Source organism: Petromyzon marinus, chromosome 36 (genome assembly GCF_048934315.1).
Source record: "Petromyzon marinus isolate PM22_M1 ecotype Great Lakes invasive population chromosome 36, UKy_Petmar_22M1.pri1.0, whole genome shotgun sequence".
NCBI classification, from domain to species: domain Eukaryota; kingdom Metazoa; phylum Chordata; class Hyperoartia; order Petromyzontiformes; family Petromyzontidae; genus Petromyzon; species Petromyzon marinus.
The window spans coordinates 1,640,457-1,668,354 of record NC_133702.1 but is presented as its reverse complement, the minus strand read 5'-3'; the positions used below and the strand labels follow the sequence as shown (position 1 = coordinate 1,668,354).

Sequence of the window (27,898 nt, the reverse complement as noted above, 5' to 3'; positions counted from 1 at the left end):
GTTTGGGCAACGTTGGGCCAACGTTGGGACAACGTTGGGCCAACGTTGACATGTGCTTGGGCAACGTTGGGCCAACGTTGACATGTGCTTGGGCAACGTTGGGCCAACGTTGGCATGTGCTTATAACCGATAGGGCAACTTTGGGCCAACGTTGCCATATTTATTGAGATTGTACAGACGGAAGAAAGTTTAAAATCGGTGCATGCGAGAGCCTCGACAGCTTACAGATCAGAAAACGTGGACGCTCACAATGGTGCAAACACCGAAATGTGTGCAAGTTAGCGTACAGAGATGCACGCTTGTAATTAAACGGAGAGACAGGAAGATTCACAGTTGGATTAGAGAACGTATGCAGGTTAATTAAAAGTATGCACCCCTGTACGTTGTCTTTCCCATCGCACCGCCGATTAACATGGTTGGCTACGTAACGTTGTGAAAGAAGTTCAACACAAAGACATAACTTTAACTATTCTTTGGTTCTTTCGGTAAAGCCTTAATTATTGACTTATTGGCAGCCAAAGTAACCCAAGCGCATCCGATAGGACGTCCACCGAGGAGATGGAGCGATGGAACCAGTCCGTGTGCAGCAAATCGAGAGATTTCTATGCCACGTGACCATAAGAGATGGTGACTGGATGGGGAGGGCCTTCGCCTCTCAGTAAATAGAGCACGCCTGATAATGATGATGATGATGTGAGATATAAACAGGTGCCCTCAGCTGCAAGTGTAGTAGTACAAGTCAACAGGTGTCGTGGGAAAATGCCAACATGGTAAAGGTTAAGAGTTTTAAATTCAGCATGCGGCTAAGACAACCATCACCATATGCATTACCCAGGTATGGATGTGTGTTCAGTGAATTGTGTGTGTTCGTAGTCCAAACAGCAGCTTCCAAAGGGTATGGGGGTCTGAGTGTATGACATTCAAATTCTTGACAATAATTCAGCAGGGCCCTAACACCTTCCAGACAATGTTTCATCCCATCTGCTTTGCCCTGTGTGTGAATGTGTGTGTGTATGTGTGCATCGAGGGGTGGGGAGCGATAGTGTATCGGTTAGTGCGCTGCACTGCAGACCCAGCGTACCCGAGTTTGATTCCCGCTCACAGCGACCACCAGTGATGATTATAATTATCTGAATCAGTTTTGGGCCTCACCTAGGTCAACTCAGCCTCAAATAAGTACCTGGGGCAATGGGTAAATATCACCACGAGGGAGACGAAGGTGGCTGGGTGTGGTGCTGGCCACCCACCCCCTCGTGTGCCGTGCCGGCCGTTATAGGTGCTCGCTAACAACACTTGCTGTGCAGGCTATAGGGAGGGATCGTTGTATGTGTACATGGTTGAAGGCAGTATCAGACATTTCCAGTTTTTTCTTTTTTAACCGGTCTCTGCTGGCAATTGAAATTCACTGCTAGGACAATTCTATCCCAAAAGAGCATGTCAAAATAACTAGTCTGCAATGTTTTATTAATTAATGCCATACAATATGCACAGCGAATGTAGAGAGGGTTGAGCATTCTGCTAAATAATTTGAAATTATTGTCCCCGTTCTTTCCCCTTCATTTAATTTGTTTGGAATCGGTGAATCTGAAATTTATTCTACATTTGCGGTGATCATCTTCGTTAAAGGAAGGTAGCACTTGCCTGAGTTGAATGTACGTGTGTCAGAGTGTGAATGTGTGTGTGTATGTATGTAAACGACTATAAACGATTTTATTTTTATTTTACAAGGTGAATCCCACCGAGCTGCTTTGTAGCTCTTTTTCAGAAGCGACCCGGCCACATATGATAGCTCAGCTAAGTGACTTATCACGTGGACATTTATAGCAGCAGCCAAACGCATCTTAATTATAAATGTTGGAGGTGGAAAACCGGAGGACCCAGAGAAAAATCCACGTGACCACGGGGAGAGAAACATGCAAACTCCAAATTCACAGGCTTCACGGTTGGGATCGAACCCACGACTTCCTGCATACTAGGCGAGGTAGCTAACATCTCGCCATGTGCGAGATGTTGACACGAGGAGCAGCAATGCCGTGGTTTTCGCACTGCGCTACAAACCCGGACGACCCGAGTTCTATTCCCACTTAAGGCCAATAACAATGACGAATTCATGAACTTGTTCTGAGCCTCCTGTGGGTCACTCCAGCCTTAAATAAGTACACGGTGTGGTGTATCAACATCAACAAGGGGGAGACAAATGCGGTTGGGCATAGTGCTGGCCACTCACTCCCTCATGTGCCATGTTGGCCTTGATATGTGCTCACTAACAGCACTTGCCACAACAGTCTGTGGAGGTTATAGACGCGATCTTTGTCTTTGTGGCATATATTCCAATTTTGACAAATCTGGGCCAACTTTTGAATGCGTAGTCCAGTGGCGAACACATCAACTAAAACGGATGTTTTTGTAAATTGCTGGAAAAGTTACCACTTTTGAATCCATGCTGATTTAGGCTTTGTGTATTTGCATGATTGTACAGTTATTCAAATTTTGATTTAAAGCTTTCGTGACTGCAGGGATTCATATTCTTTGTTCTTTTGGTAAAGTCACGTAGAAGGGAAACAATAAAATAATAAAAATATAAAACAATAAAATATTCACGACGTGACTTTACCGAAAGAACCAAGAATATAGTTATTCAAATGTTTAGAAGTAATAACTCAGTTAGAAAAGTAGTGGGAACCACTAAACAAGATAAATATAGTCATGGAAAAACAACTTTGGACATACAGCATGTTTGAACTCAATCTTGACGAGCAGATTCATTACTAGGAGGTGCAATGCGCAGTCGAATTGTCGCAATTAATACTGCCTCTGTGCACTTTACACTGTTTTACTTCATACATTAAAATATTAGGAGCAGTGGCAGAGTGGCTAGCACACTGCGCCATGAATCCGGCGACCTCGCTCCGATTCCCGGCCATGGCTAACGTCAGCGGTGAGTGAAATCCACTCATTTCCGGCCTCCTCTTCGCAACCCACACGGATAAAACCCGGCACGTCCACGGTTTAATGTCTGGCACGGCGTGAGGAGGCATTCGTCCGGCAGTGGCCTCATTGTTACTGCTCACTGCCCGTAGAAAACGTTGTTCTGCAGCGGAAAGTAAGAGACAGCCGTTAATGTCCTCCTCCTGTACAGAGATTTGAACCCAGAATCCGAGCGGTCGTCTGACGCGGCATTAGCAAACCCTGAGCCACCCCAAACACGTTAAGAGGTGTGGGGGGGGGGCCTTTCTTGAAAGTCTGTTTGTCTTTGCTCTTCAAAGCTATGGCACAGACATTTGATTGGCTTTGGGAATACATTAACAAGAGAGCAAACAAAGATCTTGAAACCCTATGTGGCATGTGGCTCGCGATGGGGATTATCTCAGGCAGTTGGAACTGACATCGCCTTTGGAGGTGTGAGGATGGGCAGATTTGGAAGGCTCGGAATATGGTCCTCTCGCTCATGTTCAGTTGCGGGGGTTTGGTGCTCCTGTGGAGACCCAGCCTTCCTTTGAGAGTGAACGGTTGCGAATAGCAAACTGAGTGCGTACAATTTAGTCTCTTTGGTAAGTTGTAAAATAGATGTTCCGAGTTGTATTTTTGCTTAAGCAGGCGAGAACTCGGAAGAGATCAGGCGATAGTCTAATTTTCAAGGGTGAACTGGGGGTATTAGTCTGCCAGTAGGAGCTGGCGCTTGCTACCTAAGTTTCCAATTGAGTTATTTGCAGTGTTATTTTCGAATTTGGTCAAATTGTGTCTTTGTTGCAGCTGTGATTATAACTGTAGAATCATCTCTTTTGCCAGTCCATGGCCTCATTGCGGGCAGCAATGACTTACCTACAGAGTGACGCACATAGCGGTGTAGTGATATGTAACACAAATATGGAACGATATATAACATTTGTCAAATGAGTACAACTGCGTAGTTTTTCCCGGCTGAGCTGTACGGCTCTCCGCTGCGTTTTCGGGTCACTCCGTATGCTGTTCGGCACAATGTCCGACGTTTTGCTCCACCTTTTAGGAGCTTCTTCAGGAACTGAATAGTGTGGTGGAAGTGCTTAATTTAAGTTCCTGAGAAGGAAGGTCCCAAGAATATTAATCTTTATGTAGACTGGCTGAGCAGGAATCCGATGACCTATGAAGCTCTTTTTCACAGATGTCCAGTATGGGTGGGTCAGAAACCGCACGCCCCAACCCAGAAAAACATCGGAGATCTGTGCAGTGCAACCGCGACAAACCTACGCAGTGCGAAACTCTTGTGTTCGGAATCGAGCAGGGGAAGTGAGCAAGCAGTGAAACAGAATTCCAGTCCCTCAAGGTCAGAAGCGGAAGAACACTTGGCCTCCGCTTAGCCAGAGGTGGCCTCTGAACCCAGCCCACTCTGCTGTGATGCTGCAAACATAACACACATCGTCCGTTTTTGCTAAAAACATCGCAATGTCCTAATTATCGTTGCTCATTTTGTTTCTCTTCATGATTTTCTTTCGAGACAAAAAGCATTCGAGAAATAAATAAATAAAGGTCACGCAATAATTAAAGTTGTAAATCATCCGCAACATTCACCCTTCGCCCTTCGCCAAATGCTTTTTTGGGAGGAAAATGACAACATCGCAGTTATAAGACATCATCGTTTTGGGAATTTGTTTAATCGCCTAATTATATTTAGTGTAACTAAAAGCATTGTGCGTTATACGCGTCATATATTGAAATGATTAGAAAAAGCCTTCGGGCAGGGTTGAGCTGAGCGAACGCCGGTTTGAAAACAAGTTTTAAAGTGATATTCATTCGGGCAACAGGCACATCAGATCACAAATAAAACAAACGATACAATCACGGCATGAAAAAGCATCGTTACAAAGTTATGGGTGGGGAAACCGATATCGCGATCGCCGTTCGCAACGTGACATTTGAAATTGAACCGTGAAAAATTATATCGCTCCAGCCCGAGTGCATTGCGTTTAGCGAGCAGAACTCGCAGATTCTGCGGCGACCAACATCGGCGTCCACTGGCGGCGCGAATGTGACGAATGGATCATCCGTAGCGACTGCCGTGGTTATTTATGGCTGTGCTCTCACTTAGCCCTGCAGGCACGGTGTCCCGATAGCGATCAGATTGTTTGCTTGAAGGGTGCACAACATTCCACGCATCCCTTGATTAAACGCTGCGTGTCGGAGCAAGAGAAGGAGGGCTACGGATTATCCGTGTCCCGATAAGATTTTTTTTTTATAAAAAAAATATGCACATGTATTTTTCATGCAGTATTCTCTTTCCTTGTTTTTTTATCGCGGCATCTCGGGGAATGTTTCCATTGAGTGAGCCGTGTGTGTGTGTGTGCACGCGAGGAGGAGTAGGAGGAGGAGTGGTCTTATCTCAACAAGTCTTTGACGCGGCTCACGCTCAGCAACACCGACAACAACAACAACATTATCGTCGTGCGCATTTAAGCAATTGGTCTCACAAACACCGCCGCCCGACGGGAGTGAAGCGGCCCCCGGCCCCGTGCACCACGCTCAAGCGCGCCACTCAAAACCGCACGTCGACCGCGGCCTCCATTATAAAACCTATTGCTAGGGAAGTTTTAGGGAGTTTTTTCTTATTTTCTCGTTATAGGGGTGGGATACGCAGATGGAGGGGGGCGTGCAGTCCACCCCATTTGCGCGGCGATGGATAATGACAGATATGAGGCTTTAGCCACGTTCATCCGGCTGCGGTGTTACCCACAACGCGAGCGCAGTTCCTTCGCAGTGAGTGCAACCCAACGACACGTCGCTGTGGTCCACCGCGGGGTTCGCAGCCAAGTACCGGGGTCACAGCCGCCGCGTTTAACTCGGGTGGGGGGCAGGGGGGGGGGGTTAAACGCTGTAATGTGCCTCGGCCTAGGCGACGATGCTCAAAGGTAGCATTTGGTTAAAAAGCTCCCGAGTGTCGTATCCCATTGCTCCCCCCTCATAGTTCAGTGCTGCTGCTGCTGCAGCTGGCTGGCTGTGTGTGTGTTTTTGCTGTAGATGGCCAACGTATCGCCACGTGTTTCATGAAACGAGGTGGCTGCACAGGCTGGCTCGGGATGTTCCCTCCCTCTACTCGTATAACCCAATAGTTGTGAAGGGTCGTGGGTTCTCGTACGAGTTAGGGTGTCACCAAGACAACGAGACAACCATTCTTCGTCACACCTCATCGACACCGAGTCACAGTGTCGATGAGGTGGTATCTCTCTCCATCGACTGCCCTGAGCCAGTGGTGGTAATTCCACATTACTGTGGTGGGTGCCAGTCTCTCTCAATGTCTTAATGGGCGGAAGAAAACAAACACTCAGCACCGTTCAAGGGGAGCGGTGGCACGGTGGTTGGCGGCACTGCGTGACGAGCACGGCAACCCGAGTGCGTGGTCCTGCCACGGCGACCATTGGTGGCCAGTGAGTTCAGAATCTGTCCTCCCCCCTGACCTTCACGGACCCACACTCACCAGTGTGGTGAAGTATGGTCAACCATCCTTCATAAACAGCATGGGGGGGGGGGGAGGGGTGGGCTCCACCCCGCAGTGGATACAAAGAGGGCTGTACATTATTATTATTATTCGGTTGTTATATTCCTATAAAGTGGCATTCATTTTACCATGTGACTATGTTGAGAAAATGAAGCAGTAATGCTTCAATGTGAATGCCTCGCGTATCTCGTGGACATTAAATTCACTATCTTTTACAACAAAGCGTGTCATTAGTTTAAACGTCACTTTGTTACGTATTGCGATGTTGTGTTTTGGTACTGAAAGATTCCCCCTCGTACGAGTGCATCTCTCCCTTCCGTTTCGTGCCGAGTAATTCGCGTTACGTTTCAGTGTGGTCGCACACGCACGATATTACGGAATAACTTAATTTACAACACCATTCTTTATTAAGCCTCACAGGTATGTGTTTCTTTTTTAATTGACGTTTGGATTTTCCCTCTCAATTTATATTAATCACGAAATAATGAGATTGTGCATTGGCGCGGTGTTACTTTGCAGCTCTGGATCTCAATTAATACCAATTCCTCAGCCGTGGGTTTTTCTTGGGCCCACAAGGCTGCTAAAATATCCAAATTTATTTGAAGGCAATTTTTTTTCCCTCAACTCGCACAAAATGTCCGTCATCGGCGTGCAGTTTCCGAGTGAAATCGCGCAAAGCGTGAATACAGTTGCCGTCGTGCGTGAGGCTCATGTTATTCTGTGTCCGTGAAAGGCGGTTCATTCCGTCGCGCGAAACCTGTGCGTGTTCGTCTGTGTTGCCGACTCTGTCCAAGGGATCGTGTGGTACTGTGCATTCACCGGCCATGAGTCGCTCGTAATATTGAGTTTTCTTGTCAATATTTATGCAAGAAAGGGCCACTGGCCTAAGAATAAGTAGTTTTTATTTTGACTCTCACTAATGAAGATGAGATTGAGTACATTTGCAATGAATGGAAATCTGAGATTAATAACCTCCGCGGGCTATTGTCTGTTTAAATAAAGGGCAGTGAATATAAATTGCCAATTCGCTCCTAGACAACAGCCAAAGTGTCTCCCAGCTGAACTGGGCATGAGCGGTGCAAATCTCGAGTGGGCTGTACCAGGGCATCGGCCAGCTGTGCAAAAGCTCAGGGCCCCCCCAAGTAGTCCAAGCGACTCCGTGGAGGTTCACGACAAACACAGGGATGAACTAAAAATGTTTTTCTCAAACTCAGATATTTTGAAAAATCCCTTCATTCTAATAACACTTTTCAAAAGAATTGTGATTGTAGTTTCGTCTATAACCTTAATGATTTCACACAACTGTGATGTGAATTAAGTTATGTAGATTGCCCAGCGTATAATGTTTGTAGTAGGGTGACAACACCCAAACGTGATGTCTGATAGCTGCCCTCAGTGGGAGAGGACCGGCACAGTCGTCTCCTAGTTTCCGTGGCAATACTCAGGCAGTGATTTAAATATATATTTATTTACGTATTTACCCACGAGAACCACACTGACGTCTGGGTTGTTATTTTGTGACGTTCGTCAGCCAATTAATTATGAGTTGCGTATTATGCAAGTGGGGAGGAAACCTGAGCACCTGGAGAAAACCCAAGCATGTGACGGGGCATTACTCATATTCCCCTACAGATGGAAACAAATGGCAATTAGTCCACTTGCTGTACCGCCTATTCCTGGCGAGCCAGGGGTATTGCAGATCCTCAACGCCCACCAACCCTCACTGCCGAATCAACAGTGCTGGATGACAGACCACGTGTGTACCCAACCCGTTTTCTCCCTGACATCGGCACAAAGTGTTACTTGTCTTTGTCAACCGCCAAAGGGAACCTCGTGCTGGGTCTAACAGGGATTTACCATCAATCATCCATCAATATTTATTTTACGTGCCGATATCGCCCTCAATGAAGTCGGCAATCGGTACACATTGCAGCAGAACGGGAACGGTTACAGGGGGCACGGAGCAACAGGATTGAAACAAAAATAAACCCCGTCACGCCCTCGGCGGCTACCACCGACTGGGCAAAGTAAATTGCAACCGCGTGTGAAGTAAAGTGCGTCCGTGCGCTTTTCAACGTTGCGACCTGCCGGCAACCACTCTCCGGTAACCGCTCCGGTAACCGCCCCGGTAACCGCCCCGGTAACCGCTCCGGTAACCGCCCCGGTAACCGCCGTTGTCGTCTGCTGTGCGCTGGTGCCAGGCCTCATCCCCGCGGAGCTCCAGCAGCTGTGGAAGGAGGCGGCGATGGCGTCGCACAGCTCCGAAGAACCACCCCCGCACCTGCCGGCGGCCAAGAACGGAGGCCTCGACCTCTCGCTGGGAGGGTCCATCGGCTCAGTGACCTCCTCCGGCTCCTCCATGTCGTCATCCACCGTCTCCAAGACATCCCCCAGCCTGCCCTTCCCGTCGCTCACCAACGGGCAGGCGGGCCCGATGAGCCACTCTCAGCGGCGGGAGAGGTGAGTTGGCCAGAACGCCGCGGGAACCGTTGCCGTTGGCGAGAGCCCCGCTCGCCATTGGCTCGTTGACAATCGTTTTGCTTTATAGAGTTGGAAGCAGTTAACCGGTGCAGAGCGACGACGACGATGGTGATGATGAACTCAGTTTTCTATCACACAATCCGCACAAGGCCTCAAAGCACTTTCCATGAAGCTTAAGTTACTGAGACAGCTTGTAATAACGGGTGAGTTTAAAACAATATTTGAAAAGTCTAACAGGCTCAGATTCCCTCATGGATGATGATGATGATGCTCGTGAGTGCTTTTGGTATTCGCGAAATTCTTACGGCACTACGTTCAACAGATGGGTGCAGTCCGCCAGTAGGGGGGCGATGTTACCACGTGGGTTTTAGCAATTGAGAAAGAAGGTAGTGATGCCCAGGTGTGGCATTGACCAGATTGACCACTTGAGCCTGGATTCTCATTGGCCATGGCTCAGTAGACGGCCACTCGGTTTTTCTCATTTGACTTTAAATCATAACTCCTGCCTTAAATGAGCATGGCATGGCACTCATTACCATTGGGTGTCCTGGAGCCAGTGGTGGGGATTCCATAATTCCTCTGGCAGGGACCAGCATCTTATCAAAGACCAGCGTCTTCATAGAAAGACCACTTGTGGTCCCTTGGCAAACTATGACACTTGGTTCATCGCCAATCATTAACCTCGACCCATAGACAAATGTCATCCGTAAATAATTGACGGCTGTAAACCTAGGCTCGTTGGGAACCGTTTTTATCACCCATTAACAACAGCTAAACAGGCATAATTAACTTCTGTTAACTTTTGCCTCATAGACAGCAGTTAACCCCGATCGATGGACCGATGGTGCCGCTGTTAGCCCCGTTTCATTGACGGCTGTTATTGTTTGCCTTGTGGTTTGTTGACACCGGTGTCGTTTACTAGCTGGTGGCCGTCAGCCTTGCGCTTAAAATACTCCTCAAGGGAACTGACTAAATGTCCCGCCGCATGACCCTCCTGATGAACGGGAGTCTTTGCACTCCGTGTAGCTCGCCTGGATAAGTGAGGTACGTCACCATGGACCGTCTCGTAAACCACTGCAGTCTGCGTTCCTTCAATGGAGGGGGAATAGCAAAGCTACGCAAACTCTCTCCCGAAGATCTCTCCTCTTGGCTCGCAGACCCCAAGATTGGCATGCGGCTCCTGAACGCAGTGCCATACGCAATAATGGCATATTAACATTGCATATTAACATTGCATATAAAGCTTGACTCTCCAAGTCGCACTGACTACTAATAACCTACCCGTTCACTTACAATGTTAATTTTGATTCACTAACGATCTGCAGTGAATGTTAAGAGCCGTTCGTAATGAATCACGGAAAGCTCTTAACCTTGTCTCATAGACAACAGTTAATCTTGACTCGTGTAGCAGTTACCCTTGGACTCAATGAATATCTGTAATGAGCGTTCCATTGTGAGCAGAGGTCAAGAGGCACACGTGAGTGAGAGGCAGAATTAACGAGCAGTACCACATTCTGCGGATTAAAAGACGCGCCCGGAAAGTAAGACGTACTCTCCTAACCCCATATGTTGACACTAACAACAACAACCACACTTACGTGACTAAATACAACACGGGTGAACGTGCGTTAACATCACATACGCTCAGAATGTATCATGGTGCTCATCATGATATGCACTGCGAATGTGGTATTCTCTTACAAATGGAACACACAATGCCGTGAGTCTCGAATCTTTATGGCGCACTGAGCGCAACTCTCTCATGAAATCAAGGGGGTTCTGCACAACCGACCAATGTGCTTGTCGGGAGAAGCAAACCACGTGGATCATTACCTGAGATGCCCTGCAGCACCACAATACCACTCCCCAAGATTTGGCAATGCCAACACCAGAAGCGGTGGCCTGTGCAGAACATTGGGAAGAGACGATATAGGTTGGACAGGAGACACGAAGAAGACTGAGCGCCGACTTACAGACCAGGCGCAATTGTAAACTTGCGTGTGCCAGGTGCCAGGTGTCATAACAGGCCACATATCACGTGACGTACCCCCCAACATTTGCTTTGAAATTATTGAGAGAGAAAAAATATATATCGTGTCATATTGTAGATTTCTATCAAGGCGATCATCACAAAGAGCCAACATTTATCCACTCTCTCTTAGAATAGAAATCCATCCGTTAAAATTTGTTCCAGGTTTTGAGTGGAAAATGTGCCCTGTTACACATGTCCGTCACGTGGGGGCATTCAGCATTTGTTCGGACTTCTGAAAATGTTCTGGTCACCAACACTGAGCGAATGGTTAGACTCGTGGGCGAGCGTGAGCACACGCATCGTGCAGCCCACAAGTTCGATTCGACATTTTTGTCCTCCCCACCAAGCCTTAAACTAAGATTTCTTTGACCTGAAATTGCCAACTACTGGTAACTTTCCAATGCTGATTTCGGCCCACAGTTTGGTATTTATTTTAAAATAACATGCTCTTGTAGAATAATTATTGCCGTGAGTGCCTCCTTATAGGGAAGTTTTTTTTTTCTTTCTGGAAAGCATTTGTGCGGGTTAAGAATTTCAGACTTGCCAGACATTTATAAGCATACAATATACCATAAGTGGAGTGATTATAGCAATCCGGAGCAGTGAAACATCGGATGTACGATTTAAATAGCAGACATATAAAGATGAACAAATGTTAAAAACAAAGTGCCTCTGTATGTTGTGCATGTGTGTCTAATGTGTTGCTTTTTTGTAATTTAAACCACTTGGTATGTGCCATGCCTTCCATACACCAGACTGCAATCATTACAAAATTGCCTAACTTTTCTGTTGCAATTTATAGCTTTCTTTTAAACGTAATGCAATGAAATTAATTCCAGGTACAGTGTCGGTGGTGTCTGGCTGGGTGTTGCTGTGGAAAGTTGTGAATTAAATTCCTGGTTCGTGGTGAAAATCAGCCAATCATCCCTCAGTGCCTGATAAAAACAACCCGTACCACTTCGTGGGAGGTCCACCGTTGGTTGAACATTAAAATGTGACATTTTTGCACCACTGCCGTTACGTATGAGCGCCATGCGTCTTGAAATTATTGTTAAATTGGCAATTGTCTATTAACGTGCGGCTCATTCAGGTTGTTGTTGTTGTTGACATGAGCCTGTAGTGTTCCACTGCTGGCCTAATGTCTCCCCCAGTCTAGTCCCACTCACCCCTCCCCTTGGCTGCGCCTGTCCAGTCGTGGCCTATCCACTCGTGACCTCCGAACTCCGTGACGTCTCGCTGCTGCTGCCATCTCGCTCTGCTTCTTTTTCACTTCCCTCTCGGTCTCCGCTCTCACGGAGTTCGTTCCGTCTCTTGTCGCTTGTTTTCCCCTGCTGCCCACGTGCACCGGGATCTCTTTCTGCTGTGGCAGCAGCGTCGCTGACCCCCCTGATGCTCGTGATGTCTTCATTCCTCAACCCATCCATCTCTTCGTCGTACTCAGAACGTACTTATTTCCATAGATCATCAGCACAGCTTGTTGTGTCCTTTGCTTATGTATTTCTTAAGGACCATGTCTCTGATCCATTAACTAAAAACTGGCAACATGCACGTAGTTTTTAAATTGTTAAAATCAGATATTAAAATTGATTTTACCCACACTATTCTTGGTTCTTTCGGTAAAGTCACGTAGAAGGGAAACAATAAAATAATAAAAATATAAAACAATTGTTTTATATTTTTATTTTTCATTATTTTATTGTTTGCCTTCTACGTGACTTTACCGAAAGAACCAAGAATATGAATCCCTGCAGTCACGAAAGCTTTAAATCAAAATTTACCCACACTGTTGAAGCTACAGGGACCTGTGACCCAGAGCTTATATTGGAGTGCCTCGTTCAAGTTTTTCTTACCAAGAAACAGAAAATAAAGTTAGTAGTGCCCAATCATATAACTTTTTGCAACCAGATCTTAATTAATTGCTAGTGTTAGCATATTTACAGGATAAACCTTGAGATCATGAAAAAATATCTTGTTTCTTTACAAAACACTTAATGAACTAATTCATATGTTGTCAACTGCTATTCAGGAGTCACCATATGTATAATGTAAACATATGGGTTGTAAAGATGTCTCCTTTTATTTCTGCTTATTCGGCTTTGACATCTGCATTAAAACTGCTGGTTTAATGACAAATATGAGTGCTTGGATCCTAAATGCACACTTAACAATGTGTAAAGAGAAAGTGGTAGTAACGATGAGCCCATGTAAAGTCTGCATCTGCGACAATGACTTAAAACAAATCTATATTCCAAGCGGTAGCAATCATGTTTATTTTGATTGAACGGGTGGTTTAACTTCCACGTCTTTTTCCTAAGCCAGAAAAGTCCCCGTTGTTGCCATGAAAGAAGGGCCATTGACCGACAACGGCACCGATTACACGCAGCGTATTGCTTTCGTCTTTAAGGCCAAAAGTTGTTATTGACAGGGAACGTGTTGAGTTGGCGTTGTTGGCTGTGCTTCTGCACCACTGTCAACGCAGCAGCCTCAGCAGCAATCACCCCGTGATTTGCTTCATTGTTACGTGCGTTTCGGCTGCTCGGATGTCCTCCCTCCACGCGCTAACGCCGCCGCTTTCGTCTGCTCTTGTCGCGTCCGCTGTCGTGGTGGTTAAACTGACTTGTGTAAGTGGAGCGCTGTGTGATGTTCACCGGCGTTGGGAGACAGAGAGGTCTATTGAAGTGACTCCACAACTATGTCTGGCGGTGTCATCTGCGCAGAGCGTTCTCCCACGCGATGAAATGCTCTGCTGGCAGGAGGCATTCGACCGCGGACGCCTCTTCCCTTTGGTGCTACAGCACAGTCATGTCGTCAACATCATCAGCGGCAGCCATGATCAATCCGCTGCTGGATGAAGGCCTCCCCGAGCCTCCGCCAACATCGCCGCCCCCACCCCTCACATTATTGCGATGCAACAATCTGTGCAGCACCTGCGCATTAACTGATTTCATCGCTCCATCTCCCCCAGTGGACGTTGCTTTCTCGAATATAATTACCAGAATACAATTATTGATGAAAAATATATAACATGTTACAATTCATTAGATACATTTTTTTCGGCTTAATTGTGCGTAAATAAATAAGCGTACCTCGCTCCCTCGTATGAATAAAACATTATTTTTATGCAAATACAAAATTAACGAATGTGATTTGTTTAGATCCACTTCGTTTTGTTCTCTCAAGGAAAGCGTTTGTATGAAATCCATAACGCTCATTGTCTGTCAGCTCCACGTTGCATTAAAGTTTGATCTAATTAAACTAATTTACTTACACTTGCCTTAATGAACTGTTAGGAATTCAATTAGCGGTTGATTATCATATTTACGTAACCCCTTCCTCTTAGCACACGATTATTAGCATAAATAGCAATTTGCGTAATTAGCAATGCCGTTAATTACCCAAGAGCAATTAACAGCGCTCAAATATAAAGGGCATGCGCTCACCTCCAACAAGAGGCGTTCATCTTCAGCGTGGCGTCTGGATCAATGCGAGCGATTCCTTCGTGGGGGGGGGTGAGGGGGGAGTGGGGGCTCATTGCGTCAGCGGAGAAGGGACCCTTGACTTTCGTGCTCACGCTGCTGTTGTACGCACTTGTGTTTGGACTTCTTTCGCACCGTACGTAGCCAACGGTGCTAATCGGCGGTTGCGGGAACTGAACGTGCCTGCCCGTGTTCACCCGTTGCGTGGCGTGTGTGCGTGTCTGTCATTTGTCTTCGTGAGTCTACCTATGTACGTGTACGTGTGTTGAACTTTTTTCACGCCGCTACGTAGCCGACCGTGCTAATCGGAGGTGCTGTCCAGGGAAATCTGTACGTCACACCGGGACATTGTGAGTGCGTGTACGCAGAGCGGTGGCGCAGTGGTCAGCGCACAGCGCTACGAATCCAGCGAGTTCGATTCCTGCTCACGTCCAACGCCGTTGACGATTATCTGAACCGGTCCTGGGCTTCCCCTAGGTCGACTCAGCCACACATGAGTATCTGGTGCGGTGTGTAAATTTCAGCACTGGCCACACCACCACCTGCTCGTCGTGTGTTGTACCCGAAATGTATTGATGCTCCTGAACAGCACTTGCTCAAACGGTTTGTTAAGGCCATAGGGGGAAACCAGCAGCCCCCCACTGCCCCCCTCCATACTTCACCACTGAATGAAACAAGAGTCACACGTAGGCTTGCCGCCTCTTCACGTCCCAACAAAAAACCCCGTAATGCCTCGTGGGAAGTGGAATATTTAATAATTCCGGAAGAGGGGAGAACTACATAGAACCTCACTGTCTTGAGTCGCATATTATTTCTATTAAGCAACTGAGGAAACCTGGGATTCATGATGTCCTAGGATGACTCGCAGATTTCCCTGGTCAGCTACCTCATCAAGAGGGTGCCTTGGTCAAGTCAGGACGAGGACAGTTGGCAGCCCCCCGCGTAGCGGTCTCTGTGGGGTTTGTGAGCTGGCGTACAGATCTTGCTCTGGCATGCTTTGTCACTCTGTGGACTCCTCAGTCACTTTTTGGAGCATGCGATGCAGATACCTGGTACCTTTACCAGACCCCTTGAAGATACTTGCAACGCATCCCGCCCCTCTGTATCCGCACCTCCACGGTCCACAGAAAACCTCTGTGAGACTTAGTGCCACGGTGGCGAGATGTTAACTACCTCGCCTTAAATGCGGGAGGTCGTGGGTGCGATCACAAACCCTGACGCCTGTATATGTGGAGTTTCCACATCTCTCTCCCCGTGGTCACGTGGATTTTTCTCTGGGCCCTGCAGGTTTTCCCTCCATGATTTGGAACATGCATTTCGAGTAGTTGGCTTGTATAAATGTCCACATGATAAGCCACTTCGTTGAGCTATCATTTGTGATAGCCAGATTACTTCTGAAAAAGAGCTACATAGCTCAGTGGGCCTTACCTGGTAAGATAAGAATGGCGTATCGTTGAAGTAAGCGAGGATCCCCTCCTTCCTCTCTCTGTGTGTTTGCAGCAGCACGCAGGACGATCTGGGAAGCGGCAGCGGAGGCAGCATCAGCAGCAGCCACGCGCTCTTCGGGCACGGCGTGTGCAAGTGGCCGGGCTGCGAGGCGGTCTGCGAAGAGTACGGACAGTTTTTGAAGTAAGCACGGAGGGTTAAGCGGTCATTTTCAAGCCACTGGCCCCAAAAGATGGCTTGTCGATACCACCACCCGGGGTGACATATCTTGAAATGTTTTATTTCTAGATCACAAATTTGTAAGTTAGGGTAGCTTTTTAGGAGAGGAAATTTTTCTTTTTATCATAGGTAGGTAACATAGCGTGTTTGATAGAGAATATCATTTGGAGAAAAAAAAAAACTTGTATGCTGAACTTCTTTGGCACCGTACATAGCCACCCGTGATAATCGGAGGTACGGGGGAAGTACAACAAACTAATAACTTGCGTGATATCGAACATCTACGGAATAAAACATTTAATATGAAGTGTGTCCATAACACAGTCAGAGATAACTGCCCATCGTGCATGTCACCTCAAGTGGTACCAACTGGGCCCCTTTTTGCCTCGTGTGTTGTCGGGAAACGGAGGCACGGCATTGCAAGCGGTGCATCTCCACCTACTTTCCACAGTTCTCATTCCTTCACTCACTCACGTTCAGTTTGAGTTCATTTTGGGTTCCCTGTTGCTGTGGTTACAATCGCTGGTGTAATAACGGGGCTGCGTATAACTTTGCAGCCAAAAATATCAACGCTGAGCCAGTTTGCATAGAGTTGGTAATTTCTGCTGGGTATTGGCACCATCTGATATGATTTGTATGTTTTAGATTTCTCCAGTAGCATTATTCGCAAGAATAGGCCATTATATAAAATACAATTTGGTGTAATATAGCTTCTGAATGTATTTAGCTTCCATATCATATATATATAACTTCGAAATCATATATATGCTCCTGAATGTTGATTTGCAACCGAACTTCACCCTTGTCCATAAATTATTTCAAATAGATGTCTTGTCACACACATGCTCTCTCGCTGTGATTGGGCTGGAGTCATGTCACGTGAGATTGACACTCGCGTTGTCAGAGGCAACGCAAATGGAAAAATAAAATGGTCGCCAATGTGTGCAGATATTCCACGTAAAAACTGTTTTGATTGTTTTTCACTCATAAATTGGAACTTTTATCATAGTTATTTAACTTTTATATATCATTATTATTTTGTCCTATGATGACATTTTTTAATGTTTTGCAATTGCCTGCACAGGCCACAATCAATTGACTAGATTCCTTACCTGGTTCAGGTCAACTGTCTGGGCTGGGCCACTGAGGCAAAATGAGAGGGTGGGGGGGTATGAAATCAGGCCTACAATAGGCCACTCACTCTCCTGTTAAAATTGCCAGAGCAAGGCATTGCAACGAAAACTAAAAATCCGTCTTGCATTGCAAAACAAAAGCAAACACAATGTAAACAAACAAAAATTAGCACGTGCATTTTCACAACATATGCGACAAAACAGCTTGCAACAGTGATACTGCTGCTTGTCTTCAGCTCAGAGGACTCGCTGTGTTGTGCAGCTCCTGGCTTTATTGTCAGCATTTATTCCACATCAAGTGTGCGCCACGTGGCCCAGGGTCACTTGGGGATTGCTCTGGCTTCTGTTAACAATTAACTTAATTAGCTCATTATTAGCCGCTTTGATGAGAAGAATAATTGCGCAATTACCAGCTGGAGAGAGGCGGCACGGGCCCGCTCCCATCAGTAGCTTCCATTCGTGCAGGTTAACAGTCTAGATCAAGTTGCACTTACACGCATGAGGATACTCCAAATGTCACTTGTTTGGCTTTAATTGTACAGAACCCGTCAGATTACGGCTCTGAATAGGGCACCCCCGTCGATGTGTCCTGGGACTATTAAACGGCTGCTGGGCACGGGGCTGCAGGGGGGTGGGGAGGAAGAGCGTGCAGGTTCGCCACTTAAACCAGCGACAGTGGCGACAGAGAAACTCAAGTGTCTTCGTCTTCGTCTTAGCTGCTGGGTGACCCGCTGCGGTGAGGCGGCGCTGGCTCATAGCACGCTAGGCAAAAGCTAAGGGCCCCGTGTCGCTGAGGAGGGGGGCGCGGGGGGGGCTCCGAATTCCTAAAATATGGGCGCGTCAAATTATATCAACTAAAATTCTAATCCTAATTAATATAATGAACTAATTAACATTTAAACGCTAATCGACCTATCATCTCTTATCTTATATTCTTAGATCTTTCGGTAAAGTCACGTTGAAAGGAAACAATAAAATATATATAAAACAATATTATTTTATTGTTTCCCTTCAACGTGACTTTACCGAAAGAGCTAAGAATATGAATTACTGCAGTCACGAAAGCTTTAAATCAAAATCTCTTATCTTGCTTGCGTCTCTCTCCTCTCATCCTCACTACAACTCTCTTTTGTCTACATTCTCTATTGCATCACTAAATCTACATATCTTATCTATATCTCTTCCGTCATCTGCCTAGGATTTTCTACATTTGTTAAGGGGAGCCCCCAAAACGTAATTTATGATGCGGGCTCCAAATGGGCCAGCACCACCACCTAGCCTCAGGCAGCCCTGGTGGTTGTGCCGAGTGTTGTTGGAAGTGCTCACAAGGTCTGAGTGAAGGGGAAGAATCGTGGCTTCTAAGGCAGAGGCTTAAACGTTCGGGTTTTGGTGGATCACGCAGGACGTCGAGGCACGGTGATGCACACCCATACACACGTGCCTGGACAGGCAGGGGTTGGTGGATCGCACGCCTTTGTGGAACTCCCAACTACACTCGGCTGCTGGGAGTTCATACGCTGACAGCACCACAGCGAGCGGGTTTATGAACTCATCCATGTGGAAGTTTGAGCGTTGTCTTCCGCAACGCAACGGACTCTCTTGTCGGCACTTCGGTTTCTTCCCGCATGCGGAAAGCTCCTTAAAATATGTTTTCCCGCGTTCGCTATCGAAGGTCCGGTATCCAAGTTCTCACTCCTTGCAGGTGGAATTAACCAAGAACGATCTTGGAACGCTCGGGGGAACATTTCGCAATGCTTCACTCTTTCCAAGTTCTTACAACCTTGCTCAAGTCGAGAGCTATATATATTTTTTCTCTCAAATCTATGACACCGTCAATCGTGCCGTTTGTTACTGGCCACTGGGTGGCTTGCGCCTTGTTGGCCTTTTGCGCTTGGCGATGTTGAATATAAATAAAAGTGGCGGTTGAAATCCGAGGCTTCCACCCCACCTCCGGGACCTAACAACTCGAAAGTAGCGGAAAGAAATGCGCGTTAGGATTTATTGCAGTATATTTTTGCTTTCATCTCAGTGTGTTTTTTTGTATGGGGCTGTTTGTCACACGATGAAAGTTTACCGCAAACAGATTTCTACTGCCCCCCTCCCCCCGAAATGTGAATAAGCCGACAGTGAGAACGCGCGCTCTGCCAGTGCCGTTGTTTAAACGAGCAGGGCGCGTCCAAAACCGTGACAAATGCGCCCGCCGCTGTAAATCTTAACGCGTTCACGCCTAAACTATATGCGAGGGCCGCCGCTGTTTATAAAGTGAATAAATATTTTATCAGGAGATGTCTGCTGCTGCTGCTGCTGTGCCGGCCCTGTGTTATACAGCTCTCTCGCAGAGCTATGATTGACTATATTGACAAGCGGTTGTAGCGCCCTTAGCAAGGGCTTCACTCGAAATGTCCCGGCACTGTCAGGCGGACGGCACTGGGGGGGGGGGGGGGGCTTCTAAGTGGGTTGTTGTGTTCGCTCGACAAACAGAGGAGGGGAACGTTAAAGAAGGCGCTTGCCCCAACGAAACGATGTTTTTTTTTCTCTCGCGGTTCAGACATACTCAACGAAATAACTTTGTAATTTTACCAGGTCAGGCCCCACTGAGCAAAAAATATATTTTTTCAGAAGCGACCTGGCCACAAATGATAGCTCAGCGTGGAAATTTATAGCAGCCAAATACTCTAAACGCGTGATGTTCATTCTAAATGCGGAAAATTAAACCGGAGGACCCGGAGAAAAATCCACGCGACCACGGGGAGAGAGATACGCAAACTCCAAATATACAGCAGCAGCAGGCGTCAGGGTCGGTATCTCACCCACGAGTCCTCCTGCATACCAAGCGAGGTAGTTAACATCTCCTAGCCACCGTGGCACTACGTGTGCCCGCACGCGTGGGGTGCCATGGTGTAAGCAGTCAGCTCGCTCCGCCGCGAGTTTGGCGACCCGAGTTACATCCTCAACTGGACCCGTGTCTCCCTTTAGGTCGATTCAGCCTTAAACGAGTTCCGACTGTGGTGTGTATAAATACCACTGGGGGAGACGAAGGCCAAACATTGATCACCCCGTTGGGGTGGTGTGGCTGGCCCCATACCCAGCTGGCATGGGTCTGGCCACACCCCCACCCCCCTTATGTGTTAACCAGCAGCACTTACCCGAACACTTGAATGGCTATATATGGGAACGTTGCCTTTGTGCATGCGTGTGTATGGGGAGCGATGATGTTGCAGTTAGTGCACTATGCTACGAACCCGGTAATCCGAGTTCGATTCCCACTCATGGCCAACACCAGTGATGATTATCTGAACTCGTCCTGGACCTCTCCAAGGTCGACTCAGCCTTAAAGGAGCACAACACCTATTGTGATGTATAAACGTCGTCACTCAGGAGACAAAGGCGGGCAGGCGTGGTGCTGGCCACCCACCCCTCGTGTTCCGCGTCGACCTTCGTAGGTGCTCGCTAGCAGCACTTGGCTTCAACACTGTGTCAAGGCTACACGGGGGACCTTCATCTTTCGCCTTTGTTCGTGACGGTCACCACCCTAAAGTGAAATCCAATGAGCCTCCAATGAGGAGGGACTCGGCGCGGTGGCTGAACATCGGCGTCGGGGAGACAATAGCAGCAGCGGCAGCTGAACTCCCTTTGGACCTCCAATGGGCGCGCCCTTTGAACCCGACGGGACGTGTGGCCACTTCCTTTCTCCACACGATGCCCACGTGGCTCTAGCCTGCACACGATGCCCACGTGACTCTTACCTGCACACGATGCCCACGTGACTCTTGCCTGCACACGATGCCCACGTGGCCCCTGCCTGCACACGATGCCCACGTGGCCCTTGCCTGCACACGATGCCCACGTGACTCTAGCCTGCACACGATGCCCACGTGACTCTTGCCTGCACACGATGCCCACGTGGCCCCTGCCTGCACACGATGCCCACGTGGCTTTAGCCTGCACACGATGCCCACGTGACTCTTACCTGCACACGATGCCCACGTGACTCTTGCCTGCACACGATGCCCACGTGACTCTTGCCTGCACACGATGCCCACGTGGCCCTTGCCTGCACACGATGCCCACGTGACTCTAGCCTGCACACGATGCCCACGTGACTCTAGCCTGCACACGATGCCCACGTGACTCTAGCCTGCACACGATGCCCACGTGGCCCTTGCCTGCACACGTGGGGTGAGGTGCAAGGCGACGCCCGTGCCGCTGGCCCACGCGGGGCAGGAGACGGTGGACACGAAATGCTCCACGGATTCGAACGCCGCTCTCCGGCCGAACCCCATTGTGGCCCCACGGCTCGAAGTTTGACCGGCACATTCCTGACTCGACTTGGAGTGCACGCGCTCTCGGAGCGCCACGGGCACGAGGCTGGGCTGTTGCCGAGCAACACGTGGGGATGGTTTTTTGTACAATGGACCCCGCCGTGGCTGTTTGTTGTTCTATGCCATTCCCCCCGCCTCGCCCCCCCCCCACAATGCGTCAATCACGTAATCCAAGTAGACAGCGGCGGTCTGTAATAGAGGCTAATCAGGGAAAATTGTCACATGCCTCGGATGAGGGTTTGTGACCTCTTCCTCTGCGCTACCCCCCTCGCAGAACAGCCGGGCACCCCCACACTGGGCACTGCACTGGCAAACAACGACAGTCCCCCCCACAGCCCCCCCCACAGCCCCCCCCCTCCCCACAGCCCCCCCCCCACAGCCCCCCCCCAGCCCCCCACAGCACCCTCCCCCCCCAGCCCCCCACCAGACCTCAGCCAACCTCTGGCATCAAGTTGCGTGCTCGCGATGCACTTCTCAAGCACATCCACCACCTCCACCAACAACACCAACAACAACCGCCATTCGCCACTAAGTGGCGGTGACGTCACCACGATGCTTGTGCCAGGACATGTGCACCTTGAGGCCACGTGAAGTGTCGAACGCCCGCTGGCAGGAGGTCACGGGGCAGACCCAAGTGCCACGGGTCGATTGACTAAGGTGACCGAGATGACTGGCTGATGCACCACCTGTGCCCCCTACTGTGCCAACCTGCTGTGCTTTAGGCACCCGGCGCTCCGCTCGTTGTTGTGAGCGTCGCTCCTCCGCCTTCCGTTGTTGTTGGAGGGCGACTACCTCCAACTGCCCAGTAGCGTCCTTCAAGAGCCTCCTCCACATAGGCCGATCTTGACACCGCTGGTACCAGTCATCGGCAAGTCCACTCAGCTCCACGTCCTCCTGTACCACATCACTCCATCTCTTCTCTAGCCCGTGCTGCGCCCGTTTAGCCCCCTTGATCCGGCCAAACAAAAGCTGTTTCGGCATGCGGTGGCTGGGCATGCGGGCCACATGACCCAGCCATCGCAGCCTTGCCCGCCGGAGGAGCTCACCGATGGGACCTTGCCCAGATCTTTCAAGGATTTGTGAGCTCCTCACACAATCCAGTCTGGTTAAACCCAGGATGGACCGTAGGCAGGCCAGCCTAAATGTTTCTAACCGGCGAAGATGTTCCATTATGGGGGTCCTCAAGAAGAAGGACCCTCTTGAGGAGCCTTTCAAAACCATCACTTTACCCTACATTGCAGGGATCACAAAAAAATATCTCCAAAATCTTAAACAAACACAAGATCCGGGTCCGATTCAACACATTACATAAAATCCATGATCTGGTTCCGTCTGTAAAAGATGTGATTCTGGATATACAGTACCCTGGCTTCTACAAACTAAGTTGCCTCTGTGGTAGTAGTTACATTGGAGAAACCAAACGGCATGTCTCGGACCGCATTCATGAACACAAAGCAGAGCTAAAACACGGTAGGACCAACACCTCGGCCGTGGCAGATCACTGCTATAATTCAGTAGGCTCACATGACATTGACTTCTCCAAGACAGAGGTTCTCTGCAAGACATCTGGCTACCATGAGAGATTCGTTCATGAGGCTATCCTCATATACAAACACAGAGACAATTTCAACCGAGAAGATGGATTCTGGCTTAGCAATCATTGGAAGGATTTAATAAACTATTTCGGGTCTTAATTGATTGATCACGCTTAAGGTGGCTTTCAGACCGCATCCATTATTTTTCGTCTCCCCCCTCCTCTTTTCCGAACATAGATGGACTCGTCCATCTGAACAAACTGTCAAATCGCTATCCGTGATGCTAACGTTAAAAAACCGCCACTTTTTTTCAAATGTTCTTGTTGTGGTTTTCACACCTGATGATGATTGCTTGTGTTGCAGTCGAAATGTCGTGAGAATTTTATTGTTTTATATTTTTATTATTTTATTGTTTCCCTTCTACGTGACTTTACCGAAGGAACCAAAAATATGTGTGTATACTGTGTGTGTACTGTGTATGTACTGTGTGTGTACTGTGTATGTACTGTGTGTGTACTGTGTGTGTGCTGTGTGTACTGAGTGTGTACTGTATATACTGTGTGTGTACTGTGTGTGCACTGTGTGTGTACTGTGTATACTGTGTGTGTACTGTGTGTACTGAGTGTGTACTGTATATACTGTGTGTACTGTGTATACTGTGTGTACTGTATGTACTGAGTATGTACTGTATGTGTACTGTGTATATACTGTGTGTGTACTGTGTGTACACTGTTTGTGTACTGTGTGTATACTGTGTGTGTACTGTGTGTATACTGTTTGTGTACTGTGTGTGTACTGTGTATATACTGTGTGTACTGTGTGTATACTGTTTGTTTACTGTGTATACTGTTTGTGTACTGTGTGTGTACTGTGTGTGTACTGTTTGTGCACTGCAGTGACGTGCGGTGAGGTCAATGGCTGGGGAGGCCACTGGCTAGTGTCAGAGCCAGATTCACACACTGAGGGGGGCGTGACCTCACGGAGGGGCGTGGCCTCACTGAGGGGGCGTGTCCTCATTGAGGGGGGCGTGTTAGACACGTCCCCCTCAGTGAGGCAGATGTGATAGCTGCCTCCCCTGGTGCTTTTTCATTGCAGTTTCATGACGAGACCAGCGAGCCTAAATATCTTTATACACATAAGTGATATAAGTTACCTGGAGTATGGAAGGCGAGGGCATGAAATGAAGGGGTCTACAAACATTACATTGGTGACGTACTGAGATAGTAACAAGCACGCGCTTATTGCCCGCGCTCCATCCAGTTACTGAGGGGTTGCGCAATCAGAGGGGAGGCTGAGCGCGTCGCTGCCTCACCTCTCGTCTCTTCCTGTATTTGCAGCGGAGCTCCGAAAATTTGGCGATTTTGACTCTAAAAATGATTGGAGTCGTACAGAAATGACATTTATAACACTTTTCGTAACAACTATTTTCATTGGAGTATACCGCACGTCCCTGGTGTACTGTGTGTATACTGTGGGTGTGCCGTGTGTGTTTGTGTATATACTGTGTATGTACTGTGTGCGCTACTCGGCAGGCAGCTGTCTCCGCGTGCGGTGCGTTGTGGGCTGGGTGACCATGCGCCCAATGTGAGTGCAGGTTTCGCCTTGTGCACCCTTTTTCGGATGGCATGCATCTACTCCTACTACCACCACTGCTTGCCTTGACTACCACCACTGCGTAGAGCGAGCGAAACCTGTGCATTGCTCACCAAAGCAGAGTGTTCCACGTGTGGTGCTGTTGACCGAGCTTTGTGCGCCGAGTTACGTATCTTCGGGAGGGTGTCACGGTTCTTTTGAGAAGGCCATTCGGTAAGCATGAAGGGCTTCACGCTTAATTACAGACGGCTGGCGCTGTGGTTTAGAGCACGTGACTCGCACTCAGACGTTTTGAGACTTCCAATCCCAGCCGGGTGCCAACTCGGCGCTTCATCTCTGTCAATAAATGGAGCGTGCTTGCCTTGACTCCTGTCATAGGAATGTGGAATTCCCATCACTTCCTCAGGGCCGTAAACACGGCGTGAGCGAGAGCCCTCTTCTAATCTGAGCATGAAACCACTTTGACCTTTTCTAAGAGATGTAACCTGCAGCGCATCAGTGACTCTGTGCGTATCGGTGTTATTGTTGCTCTGTGTGATTGCCTAAGTGGCTCACAGGGCCTGTCAGAGCACTGAGCTAGCACCGGCCAACCACCCACCACCCACCTTCCCAGGTCCCACTCACACAGCCATCCACATACCTCTATACAAAGACAAAGATGCCCCATATAGCCTTAATAGACTGTAGGGGCAAGTGCTGTTAGCGAGCGCCTATGAAGGCCGGTAACGGTACACGAGGAGGTGGGTGGCCAGCACCACGCCCGACCGCCTTTGTCTCCCTAGTGGCAATGTTTACACACCGCACCAGGTACTCATTTGAGGCTGAGTCGACCTAGGGGAGGCCCGAGACCGGTTGAGATAATCGTCACTGGTGTTGGCCGTGAGCGGGAATCGAACCCGTGTCGCCGGGTTGATAGCGCAGCGCGCTAACCGCTACACTACCGCTCCCCACTATACACACACACACAGCTACCTACTAGCACCCGTACACAAGCAGAGTATTTCACCGCTCCATCTCTCTGTCGGAGCATGATCTGATCGGTTGCGTTTCACCCAATCCAGCCACTCCTCAAGTAATTTATTCTCAGTCATCGGCCATTGTCGACATTATACACAGACAACGCATTTTATGAAATTGTGAAAGCAGTGAAATCATAAAAAAAGAAAAGTCAAATTATTACTTTTATTTAAAACAAAAAGTGAGACTCTCGCACGCTGGTAATTATTGATGTACAATGTGAAGGAGCTGTAATTAAGCTTTGTTCATGTTTTACCTTTGGCCAATTTTGAGAGCAGTTTACACATTCTTATTCCTGGCAGCGCGACAGAAGTCGTCGTCTTGTTCATTGCTAAAATTCATGATATGCACAACCATGTTCTTATTTTAGTAACATTGGATAAAGTGATGAGCTGCAATGAAACTAATCCTATTACTGTTCACTTTTTCAAAGTCACAATAAGTATTCCGGTTATAACTCCGAGCGCTGCATTTTACCACTCTTCTGGAAAAAGAGAAAAAAAGGACCCGCTATCTGGAAACCAAATTCTATTGCAAAGCAATTTAAATGTATTGAACAGATCCTAAACTCATTAAACCGTAGCATTTTTATAATATTTTTTTAGATATCTATTTACAAAAGTGTATTTATTTTACACAATCATGCGACGATTACCGAAACGTTAGGCTTATTGTATAGAGTCAATATCCATTAATGTAAAAAAAATTGTAATGCTTGCTTTGTTTTGGTATATAGTTATTATTCTATAATCTCTGTCAGTTTATGCAATTTACATGCATTTGTGTGTATGCGCATGGAATGTGTGGGTGTGTGACTGGTGCTGTTAAGGGGAACGGTTAGCACGCTGCTGCACAACGAACCCAGCGACCCGAGTTTGATTCCCGCTCATGGAAAACACCACGGACGATCATTTGAATCGGTCCTGGGCCTCTCCTAGGCCGACTCAACCTCAAATGAGTACCTGGTGTAGTGTGTGTAAACATCGCCACTGGGGAGACAAAGGCGGCCGTGCGTGGCGCTGGCCACCCAACCTCTTGTGTGCCGTGCCGGCCTTCATATGTGGTACTCACTAACAGCACTTGCCCAGACAGTCTGTTAAGATCTTTGTCTTTGGGTGTAGATGACTGGTGCTGTTAGATTGGAAGACGACTACATTCCCATAGACACAAGTTTAATTCCCGGTTATGTACAACACCGATGGCAAATGATATCAATCCTTGGTCTTGGTCTTCTCGAGGTTGACTTGGCCTGCGATGAATGATTGGTTCAGCATGTCCTCTCCGGAACTCTGAAGAAGCAAATGCACGCTGCCGTGGAACTCACTGATCATGCCACCACACTTCTAGTTCAATACCAGCCTTAATAGGTGCTCGCTTACAGTGACAGAATCCAGTCCTGCGAGAGAAATGCCATTCTGAAGCTGAATCCGAAGTGCTTCATAGCATATCGGATTCCTCCAGGATAAATACAGATTCTGATTCTGACTTTTTATCTCCCTCTTGGGTGAGATGTACATGTATTTTTGTTCAGTTTATGTATTATTCAGATAACCCTGGCCTCTAAGAATACTCACTTTCATCGTAATGTGGCCTTTTAGGCTTGAGAGACGTGATTTCTGAATGAACCGTATACTTTGCCCATTTAAATGTAAGCCAATGCACTGCCAATTCCTTTAGCTAGATTAAAACGCAATTCAAATTACTTCCTTCTGCATCGTATCAAAGAATTTTCTCAAGTTCTGCGGTAAAGCACCGGCGGTTCATATATTACTATATTTCATTAACAAAATCTACCGAATTACCCGTGTCTTATTAACCGAATTACGTTCTCAGCCAGGTGCGGCTACGCAACTCACATCTTGGTTTAAAGGACACCCTGGATTTGGCCTAGTAGTTGTGGTGAATAATCAAAAGGCAAAATGTTCAAGGAAAGGCGCACTGGGCAGTGCCGACGTGATGTGGTTGCCCCACGCCAGTCGTAGGACATCCACATTGCTATTGTAGAGAGCCAAACAACCAAGCGGCTGCCACTGCTTACGTCCACACACTGGTAGAGATTTGATCAACCCCATGGGGAAGACGAGTCCACTGCTGACCCAGATTCGAACTCACGACCTTCGTATAGTGAGACCGGTGCTCTGCCAATCGCACCAACTAGCCAAATTGGCAATCCCA

General features: G+C 47.9%; 1 protein-coding gene across 15 annotated transcripts in view; it reads left to right on the top strand.

The window, feature by feature from the left end:
- Nucleotides 1–27,898, top strand: part of LOC116949418 (forkhead box protein P1-like) — a 432,818-nt gene that overhangs the window by 305,429 nt on the left and 99,491 nt on the right. For 12 of the 15 annotated variants that reach the window (XM_076072004.1, XM_076072003.1, XM_076072007.1 and 9 more), the window contains 3 exons: nucleotides 2,858–2,938; nucleotides 8,671–8,929; nucleotides 15,959–16,087. In XM_076072004.1, coding sequence (XP_075928119.1) covers nucleotides 2,858–2,938; nucleotides 8,671–8,929; nucleotides 15,959–16,087 — 469 coding nt within the window. The remainder of the gene's footprint in view (nucleotides 1–2,857; nucleotides 2,939–8,670; nucleotides 8,930–15,958; nucleotides 16,088–27,898) is intronic. The other 3 variants (XM_076072008.1, XM_076072018.1, XM_076072017.1) reach the window with 1 other exon arrangement.